Below are 19,040 nucleotides of genomic sequence, written 5' to 3' on the forward strand. Positions count from 1 at the left end.
GAAGATATCAACTCTTTGTTTCTTTTATGAATAAGATAAGCTCTCTTTCATTGTATATATCTCCATTGTTTCTTTTTCTCTTTTTTCTTCTTTTTTTTTTCTCTATCTAAACCTATGCCTACTTTATTCACAAAAACATTTGCCCTCCTTAACAATATTAAACCACCACCTGTGACAGCAGAAATCACAGCAGCAGCAGCAGCAGCAGCAGAGGAGACGATAAAGCCATTGGAACAAGCGACCATCATTGAGCTAAAAGAACCTTCAAGCCCCACTCTATCTATCTGGAAAGCAGCTGAACAAAACAACATAGAAGCCCTTCAATACCATATTGACCATGCACCACTCGATACAGCCACATTGTTGAACACACGAGACCCTGACACAGACTGTACATTGCTCCACTTACTTATTGCCAATGCCGCAACAACTCAGATCTTGCCTGCACTAAACTTACTCTTGAAACATGGTGCAGATGCTACTGCACGCAACATTTACAACGTACAAGCCATTCATATGGTTTCATTGCACTGTACTGACCCATTATCAGCCATGGAACAATTGCTGACATACCATGCCAATCCAAATGCACCTGATGGCGATGGTTGGACGCCCTTACATTATGCTGCCCGATTCTGTCGTACACCTAAGCCTGTACTTCAACTGTTGATCCAACGTGGTGCTCAAGTCAACTTGACAGATGTGGGCCACAAGGCACCTATATTTGGATTGCTAGCTAACCAAGACCTTGTGAGTGAATTTGAGTACTTGATCCAAGCCAAAGCCGACTTGACTATCCGTGGTGATTTCTTGGACTCTGTCAGTCGAGCCACAAGGCCAGGCACTGTTGTCTTACAGGCTATCAAGTACAGAAGACTCAACTGTCTTGAATATCTCATCAAATCAAGTGTAGCCATGCAACAATTAAGACAAGTACTGGATAGAGATGAATTATCGTATGCTACACGTATGGTCAAGGAGCAACAACTACGAATGACATCTGAACAAGAAGTAGCCAAGACTGAACTCTTGCTGCAATTATTGCAAGAATTAGAAGATCAACTAGAACGAGATCCTTTGTCCTTAATCAGTATGAATGACAATCAGCCTTCTGCTGTGATGAGCAAATCAACTCATACTGTACAACAGCGTAATCCTTCGTTTGTTAATACTGTCTTGGACCATATGCGCCATAAATCCAGTATCCAACGTAAATCTTCTGTGCCCAACAAACTTTTTAGAAAGATGAGTCGTATGCTTCAACGATCCAAAAGTGACGGCAGTGGTATGAATGCCATACCGCCACAACAAGAAGAAGAAGCACTTTATATTGCACCTAACCATCTATCTCATCAATAAACTTATTTATTTAAATCACATATATATCTGGATCCACTCAGTCTACAAGCTAATACTTGAGTTTGATCATAGTTGAGTCCTAACTCCCAGTCTACATCCTGCATATCACGCCATACAAGTGAGTCTAAAGCATGTTTTGTGTTTTGTCTGTATTGCTGCTGAGCAAGACTCCATAAATAGCGTTGTAGTCTTTTAGGTCGTTTTGTCATATCAGACAAGAGTTCTCTCAAGTCTTCTGTGCTATAGTCAGGAATACTTTGTTCAATGCCTGTCAATTGAACAACGATATGCTCTTTGTCTATTGCTGCAAATTAGTCTATAAGACATAAGCAGTCTCACACTTGCCCTTTCGCCATCTTGCTCTAAACCCATTAAAGAGAATAGCTTCATCTACCATATCATGATAGACTATGTTTGTATGACCATGTAAATCATTCTTGACAACACTTTCTTTAGATTCAATAGAGAATATGATGTCATACAGTGGATCTTGTTTACTATCAACATACAATAAGCAATCATGTATCTTCTTTAGTTGCTTACCTTAATTGAAATTGAACAGGTCTTGATAATAACTTTTTACAAATGACTTTGTGGTCTACCAGCAACTGTTTCATACGATCATTGATATATATGCTATAGGCATATGTTATATTAGTATGTACGTTGTTTTGACAGAACATTACTCTTGAGATTTAAATAAGCCTAGTTCTACAATGTGTTGATGGACATCGTTGACTGTGTAAAACGTAAGTTGTTTTCCCTGAACATCTAAATGAGGATGAACATGTACTTGTGTATCAAGTGTCGTATGATACTTTAAATAGTCTTCAATCTTGATTCGATGCGTTTTGTCAAATCGAGTTTTTGTCCTATGAAAAGTGTGTTGAATATCTTGCAGACGAGGAGTCGATATCACTTGGAGTTGTTGATGAAGTGGGGTCTCATTTTGTCGTCTTTTTTGAGGAATGACAGAAGGACAAATCAAAGGTTTCTGAATAGGTACAGTTAATGTTTGAGCTGATACGGTTGACTTGTGAACAGGCGTGAGTAGTGCCTGAAAAGGCTTTTGAGTTGTAGTCTTTATGACACTGTCTTGTATATGCTTTATTCTTGGCTTGAGATAGTCATCCATCCTTGCTTGTTTGTCATTTGTTGGTACTGTAGACTCCACCATGGGAAGTATCGATGTCATCTGATGTGGTGTTTGTTGATCAGCAGGCACTTCATTTTGCATACTGAATACCCAATCATTGGTCTGCTTCCTTATGTCTGTTAGTTTACATATAAAACCAAACGACCTTACTCATTAGACACAGTGGGATAAAGTACATCAAGCATCTTGTTCTCCACTAATTGATAAATGAGTTCCTTGTGATGAAAAAGAACAGTAGACTTGTTGGGTTCAATATTGACTATCAGGATGAATACATTGTACATTCTTGTTTGGTTTACCATCGTATTCTTTAGGGGGTATCTGTATATCCATAAACACAAACGGGTTCTTTTTTTGATCATTGTATTTTGATGCTTGATTGTATTTTGTCTTGATGGTGTGTATTAATTCCTTGAGTTCAGACTTGATATAGTGAATAGGTCGATGATTGACATAAATAAACATTTTATCTTGTCTATAGACCACCGATGGATCTGAATTAGGCTTAGGAAGTAATGCATGTACTTTTATCTCTCCTTCTTCCTCCATGTATTCTGCCATCATTTGGCTTAATACATGAGGGAACAATAGACTGACAGTGCTTGTGAGCGTAGCAGTAGCCGGTTTAATCCATTCTTTGTTCAGTGCAAATCGAATGTTGGGTACCACAAGTGCGTATTGTACAAGCATGTCTTGTATTTTGCGAACACTTTTTTGTTTGTTTTTTGTAGCCAATTGACGTCTGACGGGTATTCTAAAAAACGGCTTTTGTATTTGTACGAGTGTGCCACAAGAAGGAATGGCGTGGACAGTTTTTTCATGCAAGACACAACCCTCCTGATCCAGTGTGTATTGTTTACTTATGGGATCAGACGTTGTTTTTGTGGTCAGGATGACTTGTTGGGATACAGCACAGATTGAATTCAATGCTTCTCCTCTGAATCCATAGCTTGTCAGGCTCTCCAGATCGTCAAACGTAGTGAGTTTAGAAGTGTAATGCCTTCTTGCCATATACATACGGTCTGTTTGTTCAATGCCAGACCCATTGTCTTTAATCTAGTCACTGTTTAGTCTTTCATCTTCATTTTTGACTTGCCTCTATAGACTCAAGTCCTTGTTCTGTGAGTGTCAATTTAATCTGTGTAGCATGAGCATCAATCGCATTTCTAAAGGATTTTTGATGAGATATTATCGTTTCTCTCTCTCTCTCTTCTTTTTTTTTTCTGTAAGTACTTGCTCTAATAGCTCCTTTACTATAGTCTCTATATCTACAATAACTTGTCCAGAATTTAAGTTTTGTATTGTATATGTATCAAGTATTTGAATTGGCATAAAAAAGAGAGAGAAAAAGAGAGAAAACGGAGTATGAATTGAGGATAAAAGTTTAAATCCTATCGCATGAATAACAAGAAATGGGATGACTTAAACCTTACAACTCATTCATTCTTTTGGAATGCAGAAAATAATAAAAGCCATACCAATCAGCTTTCTTAGGTTAAAATGGTAAAAGCAGTGCGGGGTAATAAATCAAACGCAAACCAATCAATGATAAAATGAAATTTTTTTCTTTTTTTTTTTTCTTCATTTCTTTTCTTCTTTTTAAAATGATGGAATATCATTCAGAACATCCTTATAGTGCTTCTTGTGCTTATTGTAAACACCACAATGAACTCTTAAATCCCTTTTATAATGAAATAGACAAACAACAAGAAGAAGGCGTCTATCGCTATAATTACTTGCTGAATCTCATGACAGCACCTGACATGAGTGCTTATTTATCCATTGTTCATGATGAGGACAGTATGTGTACATTGCCTATCCATCTACAATGTCTAATCAGTGAGGCAAAAGAAGAAATCGTCCTAAGTACAGATAAAAGGGCTCAGTTACGTCTAGAACGACTTCGCCGACATCTCTGGCAGCGGTCTGGTGGTGATTTGTCTATTCTGATGATGATTCTTAAAGAAATCGTGACAGATGAAGACGAGTTGGAAGACTTATTACGACAAGATTGAATGCATCAGTTTGCATATTTATTTCATGGATACCAATAAAGTTTAAAATATATATATATATATTCATTCCGGTTTTTTTTCGCTCATTTTTGAAGCCAGTTGAAGCACATCGTGGCCTATTTGACGCCATGTCACCATCGTAGGCGCAGAAGAAGTAACAGACACACTGGATTCATTTTTCACTTTCTCAGCATAAGTAGGTGGTTCCGGGTGTTCTAGCCATTGGCAGAGTTCTTGATAGTTGTATGTGTTTGTTTTGTAAAACATATGGATAATACCACCCACCATCGGAATAAAAGTAAATAAGAAATCAATTATGGTGTTATAGAGCATACGGACCAATAACCAAAGAGGAATACCAAAATGTGTTGACAGATAGACTAAATCAATCAGCAGCAGTATATGTGCATTTCACTTACTTTGATACAAGGAAAACAAACTGCCTATGACACCCCCAATGACTGGAATAAAACCCTAATAAACTTAAGCAATGATATCAAGATAGAAAGTAGACTTACCAGTAATGAATCTACACCTAGAGGAATAGGCGAATGAGGAACTGCATCATCTAACCAGCGAGATAATCTTTCAATTCGCTCAAGATGCTTTTCTTTCTTTTCTTCACTAATGCTGCAAGGCAAAGTGTTGTCTAAATAAGGATGTTTGTGTTGCAAACTATTGATTTGCTCTGTTCCCTTTGTTCTTACTGTGCTCGCAATTTCAGGAGCATGTAAACGTTCGCCTGTCTTTCTCTTTACAAAATTCATCATGATAATTAAAAAAAAAAAAGAAGAAAAAAATGATTAAAAAAAAAGACAAGCTATATTTATTGATCTGATTGATGTCATCATGATTGATTGTTTCAGTTTATGCATTTTTTTTGTCATGATGAGGTGTCACGATTTCACGCTCAACAAGTTTTGCTCGTCTACACCATCTTCGTCTTCGTGTAAATGTTTGTATGCCAGGTGTACCACTTGTTTGTTTCCAGGCATTGTTGCCATACTCCCAGCCATTATGGTCCACTTTATTCTGTAATTCACCTGTCATATCCACCCACCAATCACCATCAGCCCAACTCCATATCTTGTTGATGGTGCGACTCTTTTCTGTCTTGACGGTGGCTTCAGGGAGTTGAACATCTTCTTTAGAGCTAATGGGCTTCATTTGGTTGTCTGTCCAAGGAGCACGTTCACTAGGCATCATGTTGGTGGTCCAATTGACACCTAGCCACCATCGTTGGTTTTCATAGACTTCAAATTGAAAGATCATTTCAGTACGTGATGCATCTTGATCTTCTGTGCTTTTACTGGTCAGTGTATCCAATGCTATTGATTTCTGTTGTTTAGCGCGATCAAAGAAACCAGCGAACCGACTCTTCCATCCTTGTCGTCGTCGTGTTGAAAAAACAGTGGTAATGCAAGCAACACCATAGGCCCATAAGGCAGCCATCACTTGTCTCAGAATAGCATTCTCTTGCATCATCTTTAAGACCAACTGTACATAGCCAGAGGGTTTCAGCAACACACATGCACCCATCACAGCCAACACGCCATGGACACCCAACAGGTAACACACAACCCACCATACAGGACACGCATACATCAACACAGTCAAGACAAACACGACCGGTTTGTTCTTTAACCATTGCGTCATGGACGGCTGATGCCTGATAGATTCAACAAACTGATTGACTTTCTGTATATCTTGCAGTGTATCGTCCAGCGATACATGGTCCTCGTGTTGTATTTTGCGAGAGATCAATTCATCTTGTGCTTGCACTTTTCGAATTTGTTGTAGTTTATCTTCATCTTCGCTCTCGTCATGTTCTGGTGGCTGTTCTTGTCGTTTCTTTTCGAGTGCTTCTCGTTTCTTTCGCAAGGTACGTATAGAAAGCCAATGATGGCTGAGTTGATAAAGAATAAGACAAGGTAGGCCGAACGTCAAGAGCGGCCAAGTCCATAAACAGAGACAGATCCATATCAGGACCACTAAAAACGAGTCTCGAGGACTGGATTGCCATTGCAATACACTCACCCACCGAGCTGCAAGACGCAACGTAGGCCCTAAACTCACAAGTAACTTGAGTACAGGTATTGGAATCTGATCCAGCGTGGGTATGGCTTGAGGGGAAGTAAAGCTATGGGTTTTTGAACTGGTTTCTAGTGCTGTAGAAGCACCTGTTGATTGTTTGTCTACTACTGGTTTTGTCATAACGAAACAAAAAAAAAACAAAAAAGGATAAAAAAAAAAAGAGCCCTTTCACATGAAGACTGGCATGAAAATGACGTAATAGTTTATTTAAAAGTTTCCAAGTAATTGTCTCTTGGACCAGTTTTGTGAGTCAGTATCATCGAGGCTGGCTTGTTCTTCAGGCAATGTCACAATAATATCATTGTCTAATTTTAAATAACAAATCCTTTTATCAAAGTTAGAATCGACCAATTGAAGTGTATTGGTAGGTGCCATATGAAACAACACTTTTTGCAAACTATAAGGATCTTTATAGCTAGGCGCCATCACACGGATAGTTTCATAGAGAGACTGTCGATGAAGAGGGCTTATCATAGTATGAAGAATGATCTGCCCAAACAAGCAGAGTACAATGCCCACACCAATCACAACCTGAACAGCTAAACCAATATCAATCCCTACTTCATGCGTAAAATACTGTGCTGTCACTAGAAAGCCGCCCACAGTGATGGTGCTGCTTAATTGCCAGATATTCAATGCGATCTGACTCAGGTTAGCGATACTGACTTGACCCATATTGTTATCTGCACAATGCGTGATCCATGCTTGAATAGTTTGCGTATGATAATCCCATTCAGCATCACATTGGTCTTTGCTTCGAATTTCAAAAATCGGCACAATGGGTATATACGTACGGTTGGTTGTCAGATGCGTAGGTGGAGGGAAGAAAGGAAAGGGCGTACTTGATTGGCTAGAGACTTGTTCTGTTCCCCAAGCAGAATCATCGTAGCTGCCAAAGAAAGCATATGGGTTATGCTCATGATAGACATTCCAAAGCTGTGAAAAGGTATGAAGGCACCAATAAGAGATACCTCCACTGGTTGCATTGGCTTCCACAAGGCAAAGTACGGTAGACAGTCGATACTCTTGATCGACATAAGACTGAATGGCAAATGTATTGGTTGCATTCATCAGTAGGCTTTGTTGAATGGTCTGTGCTTCCACAGAGTTGTTCTGTATGCCTATCAATTGACAAAAGAAACAGGCTGTTTGCCAATCACTTCCTGATTCTCCTGCATGGGCATTGACAGATTGCCATAGTACACTGGAAAGCGTGGCTGTTCGATGAATGGCACTCCATCGTTCGGCTCGATCTATAGCTCCTTGCGTAGGTATACCTTCTCCTTTTCTTCTTCCTTGTCTCAACAGATCAGACAAATCAGGTGTATTCAGAGGTGTGAATTGATCACCGTGCAAAAGATCATACTTGCTTGAGGTAAGGCTGGTGTCTTGTGTTGTCTGCGCATGCGTATAAAAGCCTGTTAGGTTATTGTTGAGCCAATGGTTGAACGACAATGCAGCCGTGTAATTCAGCTGAGCACCAAAGGTATTTTTGGCCAGCTGTAGGTACTGCTGTGGTGTTGTGGACGTGGCAAAAGTATCATTAAAAGAGACAAGTAAGCTGCTGACATCACCATCGTCTGTATCACTTGCATTATGGAATATGGATAAGGGTCTGATTTCTACAGGATCCCATATGATACTAGCGATTGTATTATTCTTGGCATCTGTACATCCGTTTTTGATATAACTGCATAAGAATTTTGTCGTGGCTAGCTTTGATGTGGATGGAACAGACATCTGTGGCAAGCTGATGTCAGTTAATGTGGGTATAAAAAGCCTGGAGATAGGCGATAGGGTTGCGTTGGTTTCTCCAGGAATCTCTATCGTTCGAATCGGACTTAGTTTACTGAGTATGGTAGGCAGGATATTGAGTGCCAATGCGAGAAATAAACATAGTACACCAACAGCATTGGTGGATTTGACACCTTGTCTTCCTGTAGGACCCGATGGTTGGAATAGGGAAGTCAATTTGCCTACAAGATCAGGTTGCTCGTACCAGAACTTAGTACTGGATCCACCTGGAAGCTTACTAAACAGAATGAGAGCCAGTACACCCAATGTAGCATCATAGAGTAAACGTGTGATAGTGAAAATAGCAGTGGATACAGCCTCTGATACAAACATGAAGAGATTAAAGAAAAAAAAGAAAGAGAGAGAGAGAGAGAGAAAATGGCTTGCTCTTCTTTTTTTGATCTAAGCCAGCTTCAGCCATCAACATACGTGGTACAAGAGTTACAGTTTCATTCAAGCATGCCTTAAAAGGATCAGCTCAGTCAATCAGTCAATTGGCTACGCTTGATTGTCATATGTTTATCATTGCTTGTCCCATAAGATATTCATGCAAATAAAAAACAATTTGATTTATGATATGAAGCAGGTTTCTGTCTAAAAGAAAAATGATCCCCCACAAAAACCCATTCAGAAGGATCAAACCAGAATTCAAAGATGTGTGTGTGTGTGTGTGTAGTTTGACTGTGCGACATTGAATGTCTCTGTATTTGCACATGATATTAATAATATAGTATCACAGTTATGCTTCAACAAATGTTGGGTTTATTTAAATTTTTTTTCTTTATTGATGAAATATGTTACAAGTATTGAAAGAGATGATAATAGATATAGATAAATAATGAGTTTTTTTTTCCTGGCTAAGAAATATATCTAAATTGAAATGAATATATATGCTGTATGCGTGTCAAAGATAATAGAGAGGGAACCCTTATCTAGAGAGTTTAATCAGTCTTCTTGGCCTTACGGTTACCATATGTCTTGCGAGCAAAGTCAACAAAGAGATAAGTAAGAGGCAAAAGATAGCCAACATTGACAGCAACAGCGAATTGTTGGCCAGGAGTCTTGAGACAGTTGGGAACAATCAAGTAACTGACGGCAGTAGACATACCAACCAAAAATTGAGAGATTTGCATACTAGTCAAATAACGCTTTCCAGGAGGATGGAGGCCAATGGAAGTCATAGCATAATACATGTACATGATAGAGTGAATCAAAGAGTTGAAGACAACAAAGATCCAGATAGGTTGAGCTTGATAACGGATACCAGACCACATAGTAATCATAGCCCCTGAATGATGGTAGGTTTGTAAAAGAGAAGAACGACGACCCTTCATGATAATGATAGCAGTATCAATTACTTCATAAAACTTGGAAAGATAGAAGAGGTAACCCCAGTAACCAAGACCTTCATTCCATAAAAAGCCATCCATATCGCAGTACTATCAAGTCAAATGAACAAACTTCTCCATATTTAAATAAGTTATACTTACAGCATCATGAATAGATGAACCACGGTTGAAAAGCTTGTGCATGTTCATGGCCATACTAATAAAAGTGACACCAGAATAAATAGAAAGAATCAAGTTGTGGACAAAGACAAATGCAGTCATCAACTTGCTTGACTTGGTAGCATTGTTTACACCACGGTTCTTGGCTTCCACTCGAGAAAGCTTAGCAGATTCAGCTGAAGGGTTAAGAAGATGCACAGTAAGGGCATAGATGGTAGCGATGGCTACAGGTGTTTTCCAATCCATGAAGAATTCATAGTATTCGGGGAAAGGGATACCGGGAATTGGCTTAAGTTGATCTACGTCCATGTTGATGTAGAAAAGAAGAAAAAAGGGTTCGTTTTGCTGAAATAAAGTTCTTTTTATATTGTCTCGAAATAAATCGGGAATTGATATGTTCAAAACGCAGGTCCCGCTTTCAATTGTATTCAAAAAGGTTCTTTCTGGTTGAAGCATAGAGAAAAATGTAACTCAGATTCCCCCAGCATTTGGGTGCTGCCAAAATTTTTCTTTATTCTTGAATGTGGGGAGTTACTTTCTTGGACTAATGTATAATGATTTAGACTCTGTTATCTTTGTACCTCTTGTGTCTTCTATCCAAGCAGTTGCATAGCCCTTTCTTCCTTCAATTCTATTCAAGATACCTTTGATAATGATCCATTGATTTGGATAAACAGGTTGTAGATAGCTGATGTCTAAATTAGCTGTAAAGCCTGTAAAACCGGGTAAATGAGGTAATGTCTATATGAAAAAATGAGATTCAAGACCTGTTGAATTCAAGTGTTACCACAAAAGCCAATTGTTCATCAAGTAAAGTAGCCAAGAGACCATTGTGAACCATACCATTATTTCCACACCTATATACTGTTTAACATCCAAAAAAAAAAAAAAAAAAATCTTGCCCAATGATCTTTTTACAATCTACCCCAACATGTTACATATACCACCCAAAAAAAAAGTAATGGGATGTAGTAGCCATATGCAACAACAATCATGTACTTATCAATGGAGGTTTACTTACAGGTGATCTCCAAGGTGAATAATAATGATACATTCTGTCTTGCTTTCATTGAAGAATTTGAGTGGACGACGTAGGATTTTATGAGGTCCACGAAGTGTATTTGCTGTCAAAGAATGCTCGAATGCCGAGCGACTCAGATAATTGTGAGGTACTGTTTCATACCATTCGCTTGAGTCTCTGAGTTCCTGAACAATATTCAGCTTGCTTTCTTGCTTTTTGAGCTCTTCTTCTTCAGGACTAAGTATACCATGTTCTTCTACTATCTCGATTCGCTCCTCTTTTGCAGAGTGGTGGCTCATAACAGTTGTCTTGATCATGGTTTAAGATCTTGAATAGAAGAAAATAAATACAAAAAAGCGAAAGTGAAAATTATGTCGAGTATATGTAAAGCTATCGTGAGAAATATATTATATAGACATTATTACGCTGGATTGTGAATTACAGCCAGTGAATTCATTGATCTTGGCTTTGACCATATTCAATAAACTTTGCTTGTGTTAATACTTTCTTGCCTATTTGAGAGGTTTCTGTCAAGCTTCTTTCAATTCATGTATGTGAACTACTACGCTTTCACAAAATTGAGCTCGCACAGTGTTACTTTTCTTGAAAGCTGCGTTGCTGTAAGCATACAGCAGTAAATAATTTTGTTTTCTTCTTCAAGTACATATTTGCCATCATCATATGCCGCTGGTAGCACTGTAAACTTATTTCATCAACAATATAGCAATTTAGCTTCTATTCTAAGTGAAAGCTTCAAACTATTTCTCCAAAAGGAATACAATCGTTAATTCTATTTGGAAATGTAAAGCAGCAAACATTACTACTCTTCATCCTCTAAAAACAAGCTGCCATTTTTGATTCGAGCTTTCTCATCTCGATTCCAGCCAATTAGAAGGATTTGGAGAAGGCAAAAAAAAACTTAGTGAAATTGATTGTTGAAATTCTCTATTTTCTCCACAAACGCCAATATTCGTATTTATGGCCTTGTCGCTCCAAGTTGCATAGTAGCAAGGGTTCCTTTCTTCTCTGCTGGCATGGCTATGAGAGGAAGAGATGGGTATCATTTTTTTTGATGAAAAGGTTGTTGTTGGGACATTGCCTGTAGAGAACTGACACCTTCTGAATACTCTGTATCGCCTGTGAGCCCCTTTTTCTACACCCTTCAATGTACTTTTTGACCTCTTTTTCTATCGTCATTGCGCGTCGACCCAAGGATCTGTCAAGTCGCGCTTGATGCTCTCGCTTTGGCGGTAACAAAGGTAGCTACATGCGTCCTCAATGCCTCATTTTCTTAATGGTGCAAACTGAGTAATTCATTGGTTTTTTTAAGAGGCAACAAGGGATCAATAAAAGCGCTGGTATGAAATAATTTACTCTTCTGAACACCTCTGACCAAGTAGTGATAGTTTTTATGCACAAACAATAAATCTAAGGCAGTTATCGATCAAAAACAATTGAGATACATTCAGTTAGGAAAACTCTATAAAGGGTAAAGTAAAACATTTTGAATGTATCTCTACAAAGAAAAAGGATTAACTATTTATTGAATTTGGTAAAAAAAAGAGAACTAGACAAACTTCTTTAACTCGTCCTTATCTTTCTTGCTTCTGGATTTATACTTATTTTTAAAAAGATATAATTCATCCTGTAATATGTATTATGAATGTTGTCAGTAAATGAATGTAAAATTTAGCATGGGTGTTAGTTGTCATACTTTTATAAAGCGGAAGACTTCTATTGCTGGAATCACGTTTAGGATCATGCTCTGACTTTTAACCAGTTGAAAACGTCTCAAACAAGTGGAAATATAAAGACCTTCTTCTAGTAAAGTCATTTGGTAAAAGGAACAGCTAAAGCCTTTAAGTGTTTGATTACACAATTGAGGTTAACATGATGATATAGGCTACTAAACATGAATAACATCCAATTTATCTTCACATAAGAGTCCAAAAGACTTGGGATTTCTTATCCCTAATGTTATTTGATAGTCTATAGAAGCCTTCATCATCTTCAAAAGTTTAACAAAGTCATTTTCTTCTTGGTATACACTTTTGCAAGCCGGTCTTTTGAGCTCTACGTAGAAGAAGTAAACATCTCGTTTACGATCTTTAATACCCAGCATAAAGTCTGGCTTTTTTGCTTTTTTCTTTTCTGATCCATCAATTCTACAAGAGAAACAGTACATTAATTTCATATTTTAAATGGAAGTACAAAGAATAAACTTACAAAGAATAGACAGTATCATCGCCAGTTCCTTCTAAGACAACTTCATTCATAAAAGGCATTAGGTATTGATTGAAAAAGCTTGCTTCAGATCTTTCATTAATGCGGCTTCTAGGACTAATCATTGTTTTGCATACGTTTTCCAAGGATTCTTCCAATTCATTTTCAGCTTCAAATGTGATCTTAGATAAGTCACCACCATCATTGTAGGTCTGTATTACAAGTATTGTTAGGCGTCAAAGTAAACCCTTTCTGTGATAACGTAATAATGCATGCTACTTACATCGAGTATGTCCTTCACATAACCAAGTGACTTGCTTGATACCTTTTCCAGTCTGACATCTTTGTAAGAAAATTACCTTAATGCATGGTCTACTTCGATGTCCAAGTAGCTTGTCAAGCAATTGTCTTTTCTGAATCTGTTAACTGGGAATATATGAGAGAGAGACCTATCCCGCATAATCAAGTCAAAATCAGTAAGAAAAATTTACCGTAAAAATCTTTTGATACTCACAATAGCCTGATTGAGTTCAGGTGGTTTTTTGTTTCAGCAAGTTGTACGTTTCCCTCTCTAAACTTATTCAAAGCATCTGTAATGTTTATGTCACCAACGAACAGCTTACAAAAAAAAAAAAGACGTGAGTCTCTACTCCCGATACAGCTATGGGCTGACTTACTCTAGTTACGGGATTCCATGACTTGTTTCCTTTTCCATTGAAAGATTGCGAAATAGTGTGTACTTAGTATACCTTTGAGTTGTCTCTGTCTTCCCTTTTCTTTTTTTGTTGTGTACCTGTTACACATATCCTTCAATTTTTTATATAATTATCATCTATCCTATCACTTTATTTTTTTTCTTCGGATTTTGTCTCAAGCATTACTCGAGAATTAGAAAAAGTAAGATAACTCAATATTACATTATCAATTATATCATATACTTATATCAATAAAGCTTTTACTATATTATCAACAAAATATAACAAACTAGTTAAATTCTATCTCAAAATCCAATCCGAACAAAATCCCAAGATTTCACCATCAAAGTAGCTGAGTTTTTTTTCGCTTAACATCAGGATCTGACAGAGAAGATGTGTCGTAGAAAAAAGCGACATAGAGCGAAAACAACCAATTGAAGTTGAGTACAATCTTCCTTATAGTTACAATCTAAATAAGCGAAGGTTTAAACCTCAAATATCAAACAAGAAAAGAAAGAAGTTTAGACTGAATCTATTACGCTTAAGGAAGTTGCCTTTAAGAGACACCGAGCTTGCGTGGCATTCGTCGAAAAAGAAATAATCAATCAAGTTGAAGGATATAATTACTTCCTGCTTTATTAGTGATAGAATAGATATTTTAGTATAGAATAGAAAAGTATAAATACCGTGTTGTTGATGATTATAAGTTATTTATCAAAGACTTATAATATTAAAACACAGACGCCACCGCCTTCTAGAATATTTTCCCAGTAATATCATTGGCTAGAAAATATTCTATCGTCACCTGACCTGTATTATTGAACACAAACCTTAAGGAAATATCAACTTGACAGATGAAGAATGATTGTCTAAAGAACAAGATCAGTTAAGATCTGTACTTTGTTAAAGAACTAGTCAGCTACTTTATCTTCATAATTGCACTTTTTGTTGATTTGGTATATATTGAATGTTTGGTTGTTGTGTATATAGCTACTAAACATTTGAAGACGCGATAAGAAAGAGTAAGGTGAGAATTGAAAACATACATGTAGATTTAAACATTTAATGAAATGGTCACATGACGCAGTACAAAATAAGGTAAACAAGACGCGTAACAAGAGAAAGAGGACACTACTACGTACGTGTCATTCACTGACCTGAAATAATCCAAGAGCCCTTTAATATACTTAAACGCGCTCAGTTCTTTGTCGATGATGTGTTGAGATGTTTGTTTTGAAATAATAGAAATAGTAGAAAAATCAATGAGTATGACCGCCTTTGACATCAATGACAGCCTAACATCTGTCTTTCATGCTGTCAACCGAACGGATCAACCGAACGGATCAACAGATCATTACTAATCTTACTCCATTCCTTCAACAGCACTTGCTTCAATTCAATAGTATTTTTTGATGCTACGTCTTCTGCTCAAGCGTCCACCATAGATGCTCAATGGGATTTAAATCTGAACTTTGAGCAGACCAGTATTCAAACCTCTTGACGTGTGTAACTACGAGCTACAGCAACAGTATGACATGTTACCCCATCTTCTTGAAATAGAAACCGCGAGCCATCCTGAGGCTGTATGTCTATGAGACAATACTGAAATTTCTCTGACAAAACTTCGTTATATTTAGCCTGATCCATAGAACCTTCTATAGTCACAAGAGGGCCAACATCACCTCTCCAGAAACAATCCCAACTATAACACTCCTCTTTCTCCACTTAGTTGTAGGAATTGGGAGTCCTTCTTCGTAACACTCACCTTGTCTTCGAAGAACTCTAGCACCACCATCGGTTCCTTCGACAGTATAGTGGGATTCATCTGATCAGATGTCATGAGCCCACTCCAAGCGATTCTTCTTATGAGTGGCTGTAAGAGCGGGTTTGTGAGCTGCATAGTACAATCGGAAGCCCAAATCACGGAGGTAATGGACAACAGTTTCTCTACAGACGTCGACACTGAATTGTTGCAGCTCGAGTTTCACTCCATCAATACTTAAAAAAGGATTCTTCAGTACAATTTGATTGAAACGTCTCGATCCTCTCTCTTCGACCTTGGTAGATACTCCAGGAGGAGCACGAGGCAAAGGTGTCTCTGATTCCTTGATGTGGTTGAAAATGCCTCGTACAGTTTTGAAGGGCTTGTCAACCTTGTCGGCAATCTCATGTAGAGAAAGACCATTGTGGAGGTACCACCAAATACCCAGTACTTGTTTTCCTCGCGCTTGGCATAAGGGCCATGCTTGCTTCTTTCGACTGTGTTAGACATTTTTTAATTGAATGAAAAATAAAAGGCTTATCACAATGTATCATTGCGGAGAAACTTCTTTATTTACTTTGCATGAATGCCGTCTGTCTGGCAGCGGCTTTGTGAATCATATAAAAATCAAGAAATGCTATTTTGGCGGCAACTTTTCATTATAATTGTTGTGAAAATAACGAAACCCTAATTTTACTAGGGCCTTTCCATCATAATACTTTATGCTTTGTTTCATTCTGAACTTAATAATCGCAATGATGAATATCTTGTGAAATTTTCTTTATGCATTTCAATATTTACATTGTTAATTACAGCCAGTGAATTCTATTCTACAAAGTCCTGCTTTACCTCCAGAAGCTACCCATTCACAAGCATTGCTATTTGAGTTCCAAGCAATCTAAAAGACATTAATTTAACAGTCGAAATATAAAGTGTTAGTTACTTTTTGTAATGCTACACATGGATTTAAGAACACACTATGATATTCGCGTTCAGGTAATGAAAACTATAGAACTTAGAGACAAAATAAAAAGCAGAAATGCCTTACACTTGGTTTTATACCGTCAACGTAACGGAAAGTTTGGGTATCGTTATCAAACATCAATCTGTAGAGAGTATACTCAAGGTTCTATGTACATAACATTAGATAATGTCTTTTTCATTCTCATTTACCTTGTGTCTGCCTGTGAGTTCGACTTCATCCGATGCAAACATTTTTACCATAGCATTACCGTTGGAACTCACTGAAGCCATAATGCCATGATGTGGACTTACTGAAATAGCCCAAACATGACCATTATGCGCTGTTAAATTCAAAGACTTTTTTGTATCGTAACCAAAATTCCTTCTGACCATACCATCTGCTTCAGAGAATAAGAAGCCACTGTTATGTCCTGTTCCTGATATACATGTAAATGCAGCTAACGATAGAATTAGATTTGCCTTGCCACGTCTCTTTTAACTCACTTCTTCTTCTGAACACTTTATAGGTCATGAAGGGGTCGCTCAAATCATGAACAAGAATGTTTCCATCCAAATCAGACGTAAGCAGTAGATTTTCGTTAAATAAAGAGCTCCAACTAATACATCGAATAGGAAGCTGTGAAACTCTCGGTATACTTGCAATGATTTTTGGTTTGTCTTGTAATAATGATCCCAAGATATCCCAAACAACCACACTTCCAGATGTTGTACCATAAGCTAATCTTCCATACCCTCCCCAAGCAATGCATGATGCTTTCATTTTAGGCATATTTAGCAATAATCGAGAGGCTTCTAATTTTACTATAGAAGCATTGATGAGGAATCTTATACGAATGCAAAGGTAGACTGCTTACAGAACATAGTTTCTTTGACAGTTTTCTCTTGGCCGTGCATGAATTTTGGATGTGGTACTACAAGTATACGAATAGATCCATCAACAAACAAGACAGCCGCAATGCCAAGTTTTTTCTAAAGAAACATTTCATCTTAGTGATCTTCTCAAAGAATGGGTGTACTTATACCTCGTCATATGCATTAAATGGAGCCCATTTCAAGTCACTAATGGCGCCATATTCATGCAAAATACACATCTCGAGCTTAGGGTTTTGCTTCATCTGCTCTGGTGAAGATGAAAACGACCACAACTGGACTACGTTATAGCGTTTATCTGTTTGTGTATCCTCGTCTATCATGTAGTGCTCTTTTGTTGTATTGTAGCCTCCAATGGCCAAATATTGGGTATGATCTTTGGCCTGTTTAGGAACGAAATCAATGGCCCAGATAGATATGCCAGCGTTCAATATAAATCCTTTTTTGTACCTTATATCATCACTCAAATGGATGTGCTCAAATATTTCTAGGGTACGTGTCCTGAGTTGGCTTATGCCAGTAGTCACTGTCACACTGTTTTCTTCTGGAAGATAGCCAGAACTATGAAAAACGTGAGCTTTGACGTGTTAATATGTTTAAAACGCACCTGTCAGACACAATTTTCCATTCTTCTTCTAACAAAGGTACGCTTCTATAAATACTGTTTTTTGCTGACTCTTCGTACAACGCTGAATATTCTTTTATTGAATGGCAGGGCATTATGTTAACACAAAAGAAAGGAGCTATCATGCTGACCATGAATCACTCCGCCCACGAAAAATTTGTGGCTTGTTTACGTGACTATCCAAAGCTAAAAAGCTTAAAGTCTTCTCGACGCGAAATTTTCTTTTCTTTTTGTTTACTCAAACTTTCGGTTCTGTTAGAGAAAAAGGTAATTATTGACAAAAGTTTTTTTTTCTATTTTTTTTCCATTTATTTGGGAAACCACAAGTTTTGTCAGGAGATTCAACGAGCTATTTCTTGCTCAATCTACAATGATGTTTCTCTGTTACACTCGTGGAATAATAATTATATTGTTTTAACTGCGATCCACCTGTTCTAGGTGTGGTCCGATCTAAGCGATTCCGTCTCGATTGAGTTGAAGCCAACCTTGCTTAATTGCTAAATCATATGGTTGTCTTCTTAGTTACGGGGCAAACATTCATGTTTCTTTTCTTTTTCTTTTTTCACATCTAAAAAAAAGATCAATGAACTAATTTTCTTTTTTGTTTAGGTAAATACATCAGGGCTGTTAGTTAAATTTTTAAATTAATAAAAATATACATTTTTTTTAAAAGTCTAAGCCTCTTAATAAGTTTACCAAATCTTACTTCGACTTGATTAGTCTGACACATTATTTTTTCTTACATGATATAATGATTATCATTCAGATCATAACATAATGAAGCAATAAAAGCAATGATTTTTATTATGAAAAAGTAGCAAACGTTTGATTTTAAACATAAATATGCAATTTGATTGTTCTGGTTGTGAAATCCTACCGAAAAGCTTGGTCCAAGAGAACTTCTTCATTGCTGAAAGATCGACAGTTAAAGCAT

At 37.4% G+C, this 19,040-nt stretch overlaps 10 protein-coding genes across 10 annotated transcripts; 2 read left to right on the top strand and 8 right to left on the bottom strand.

The window, feature by feature from the left end:
• Window positions 1-124: 124 nt before the first annotated feature.
• Window positions 125-1,373, top strand: B0P05DRAFT_531862 (uncharacterized protein). Its single transcript, XM_051577024.1, has one exon. The coding sequence runs from the start codon at window positions 517-519 to the stop codon at window positions 1,357-1,359; it is 843 nt and encodes a 280-aa protein (XP_051437280.1). The 5' UTR covers window positions 125-516; the 3' UTR covers window positions 1,360-1,373.
• A 23-nt stretch (window positions 1,374-1,396) lies between these two features.
• Window positions 1,397-3,912, bottom strand: B0P05DRAFT_635392 (uncharacterized protein; the record flags this gene model as incomplete). Its single annotated transcript, XM_051583590.1, has 9 exons — window positions 3,753-3,912; window positions 3,612-3,681; window positions 2,815-3,571; window positions 2,666-2,774; window positions 2,046-2,624; window positions 1,903-1,995; window positions 1,699-1,856; window positions 1,455-1,657; window positions 1,397-1,408 (listed from the first exon to the last, which is right to left on the bottom strand). The coding sequence occupies exons 1-9, from the start codon at window positions 3,845-3,847 to the stop codon at window positions 1,397-1,399; spliced, it is 2,076 nt and encodes a 691-aa protein (XP_051437281.1). The 5' UTR covers window positions 3,848-3,912.
• A 203-nt stretch (window positions 3,913-4,115) lies between these two features.
• Window positions 4,116-4,560, top strand: B0P05DRAFT_531871 (uncharacterized protein). The gene has a single exon (XM_051577025.1). The coding sequence runs from the start codon at window positions 4,120-4,122 to the stop codon at window positions 4,528-4,530; it is 411 nt and encodes a 136-aa protein (XP_051437282.1). The 5' UTR covers window positions 4,116-4,119; the 3' UTR covers window positions 4,531-4,560.
• Window positions 4,561-4,593: 33 nt separating this feature from the next.
• Window positions 4,594-6,744, bottom strand: B0P05DRAFT_632267 (integral peroxisomal membrane peroxin-domain-containing protein; the record flags this gene model as incomplete). Its single annotated transcript, XM_051583505.1, has 4 exons — window positions 4,594-4,910; window positions 4,950-5,004; window positions 5,049-5,282; window positions 5,446-6,744. The coding sequence occupies 4 exons, from the start codon at window positions 6,742-6,744 to the stop codon at window positions 4,594-4,596; spliced, it is 1,905 nt and encodes a 634-aa protein (XP_051437283.1).
• Window positions 6,693-8,991, bottom strand: B0P05DRAFT_370435 (uncharacterized protein). Its single transcript, XM_051573661.1, has one exon. It carries the CDS (start codon window positions 8,749-8,751, stop codon window positions 6,832-6,834), a length of 1,920 nt encoding a protein of 639 aa, XP_051437284.1. The 5' UTR covers window positions 8,752-8,991; the 3' UTR covers window positions 6,693-6,831.
• Window positions 8,992-9,359: 368 nt separating this feature from the next.
• B0P05DRAFT_465391 (ELO family) lies at window positions 9,360-10,235 on the bottom strand (the record flags this gene model as incomplete). Its single annotated transcript, XM_051574265.1, has 2 exons — window positions 9,360-9,857; window positions 9,909-10,235. 2 exons carry the CDS (start codon window positions 10,233-10,235, stop codon window positions 9,360-9,362), a joined length of 825 nt encoding a protein of 274 aa, XP_051437285.1.
• A 222-nt stretch (window positions 10,236-10,457) lies between these two features.
• Window positions 10,458-11,246, bottom strand: B0P05DRAFT_465439 (HotDog domain-containing protein; the record flags this gene model as incomplete). Its single annotated transcript, XM_051574271.1, has 3 exons — window positions 10,458-10,667; window positions 10,714-10,783; window positions 10,948-11,246. 3 exons carry the CDS (start codon window positions 11,244-11,246, stop codon window positions 10,458-10,460), a joined length of 579 nt encoding a protein of 192 aa, XP_051437286.1.
• Window positions 11,247-11,908: 662 nt separating this feature from the next.
• B0P05DRAFT_531892 (uncharacterized protein) lies at window positions 11,909-12,381 on the bottom strand. The gene has a single exon (XM_051577026.1). The coding sequence runs from the start codon at window positions 12,142-12,144 to the stop codon at window positions 11,986-11,988; it is 159 nt and encodes a 52-aa protein (XP_051437287.1). The 5' UTR covers window positions 12,145-12,381; the 3' UTR covers window positions 11,909-11,985.
• A 274-nt stretch (window positions 12,382-12,655) lies between these two features.
• B0P05DRAFT_465474 (uncharacterized protein) lies at window positions 12,656-13,364 on the bottom strand (the record flags this gene model as incomplete). Its single annotated transcript, XM_051574274.1, has 3 exons — window positions 12,656-12,804; window positions 12,886-13,010; window positions 13,174-13,364. Coding segments are annotated over 3 exons (465 nt in total), but the record flags the coding sequence as incomplete, so codon positions are not given.
• Window positions 13,365-16,179: 2,815 nt separating this feature from the next.
• Window positions 16,180-18,211, bottom strand: B0P05DRAFT_531903 (WD40-repeat-containing domain protein). The gene is made up of 6 exons (XM_051577027.1): window positions 18,089-18,211; window positions 17,634-18,042; window positions 17,466-17,580; window positions 17,095-17,412; window positions 16,801-17,048; window positions 16,180-16,756 (listed from the first exon to the last, which is right to left on the bottom strand). Exons 1-6 carry the CDS (start codon window positions 18,199-18,201, stop codon window positions 16,643-16,645), a joined length of 1,317 nt encoding a protein of 438 aa, XP_051437289.1. The 5' UTR covers window positions 18,202-18,211; the 3' UTR covers window positions 16,180-16,642.
• Window positions 18,212-19,040: the final 829 nt, after the last annotated feature.

The sequence above is a fragment of the Gilbertella persicaria genome (genome assembly GCF_025201335.1).
Source record: "Gilbertella persicaria strain CBS 190.32 chromosome Unknown B0P05scaffold_9, whole genome shotgun sequence".
In the NCBI taxonomy this organism is placed as follows: Eukaryota; Fungi; Mucoromycota; class Mucoromycetes; order Mucorales; family Choanephoraceae; genus Gilbertella; species Gilbertella persicaria.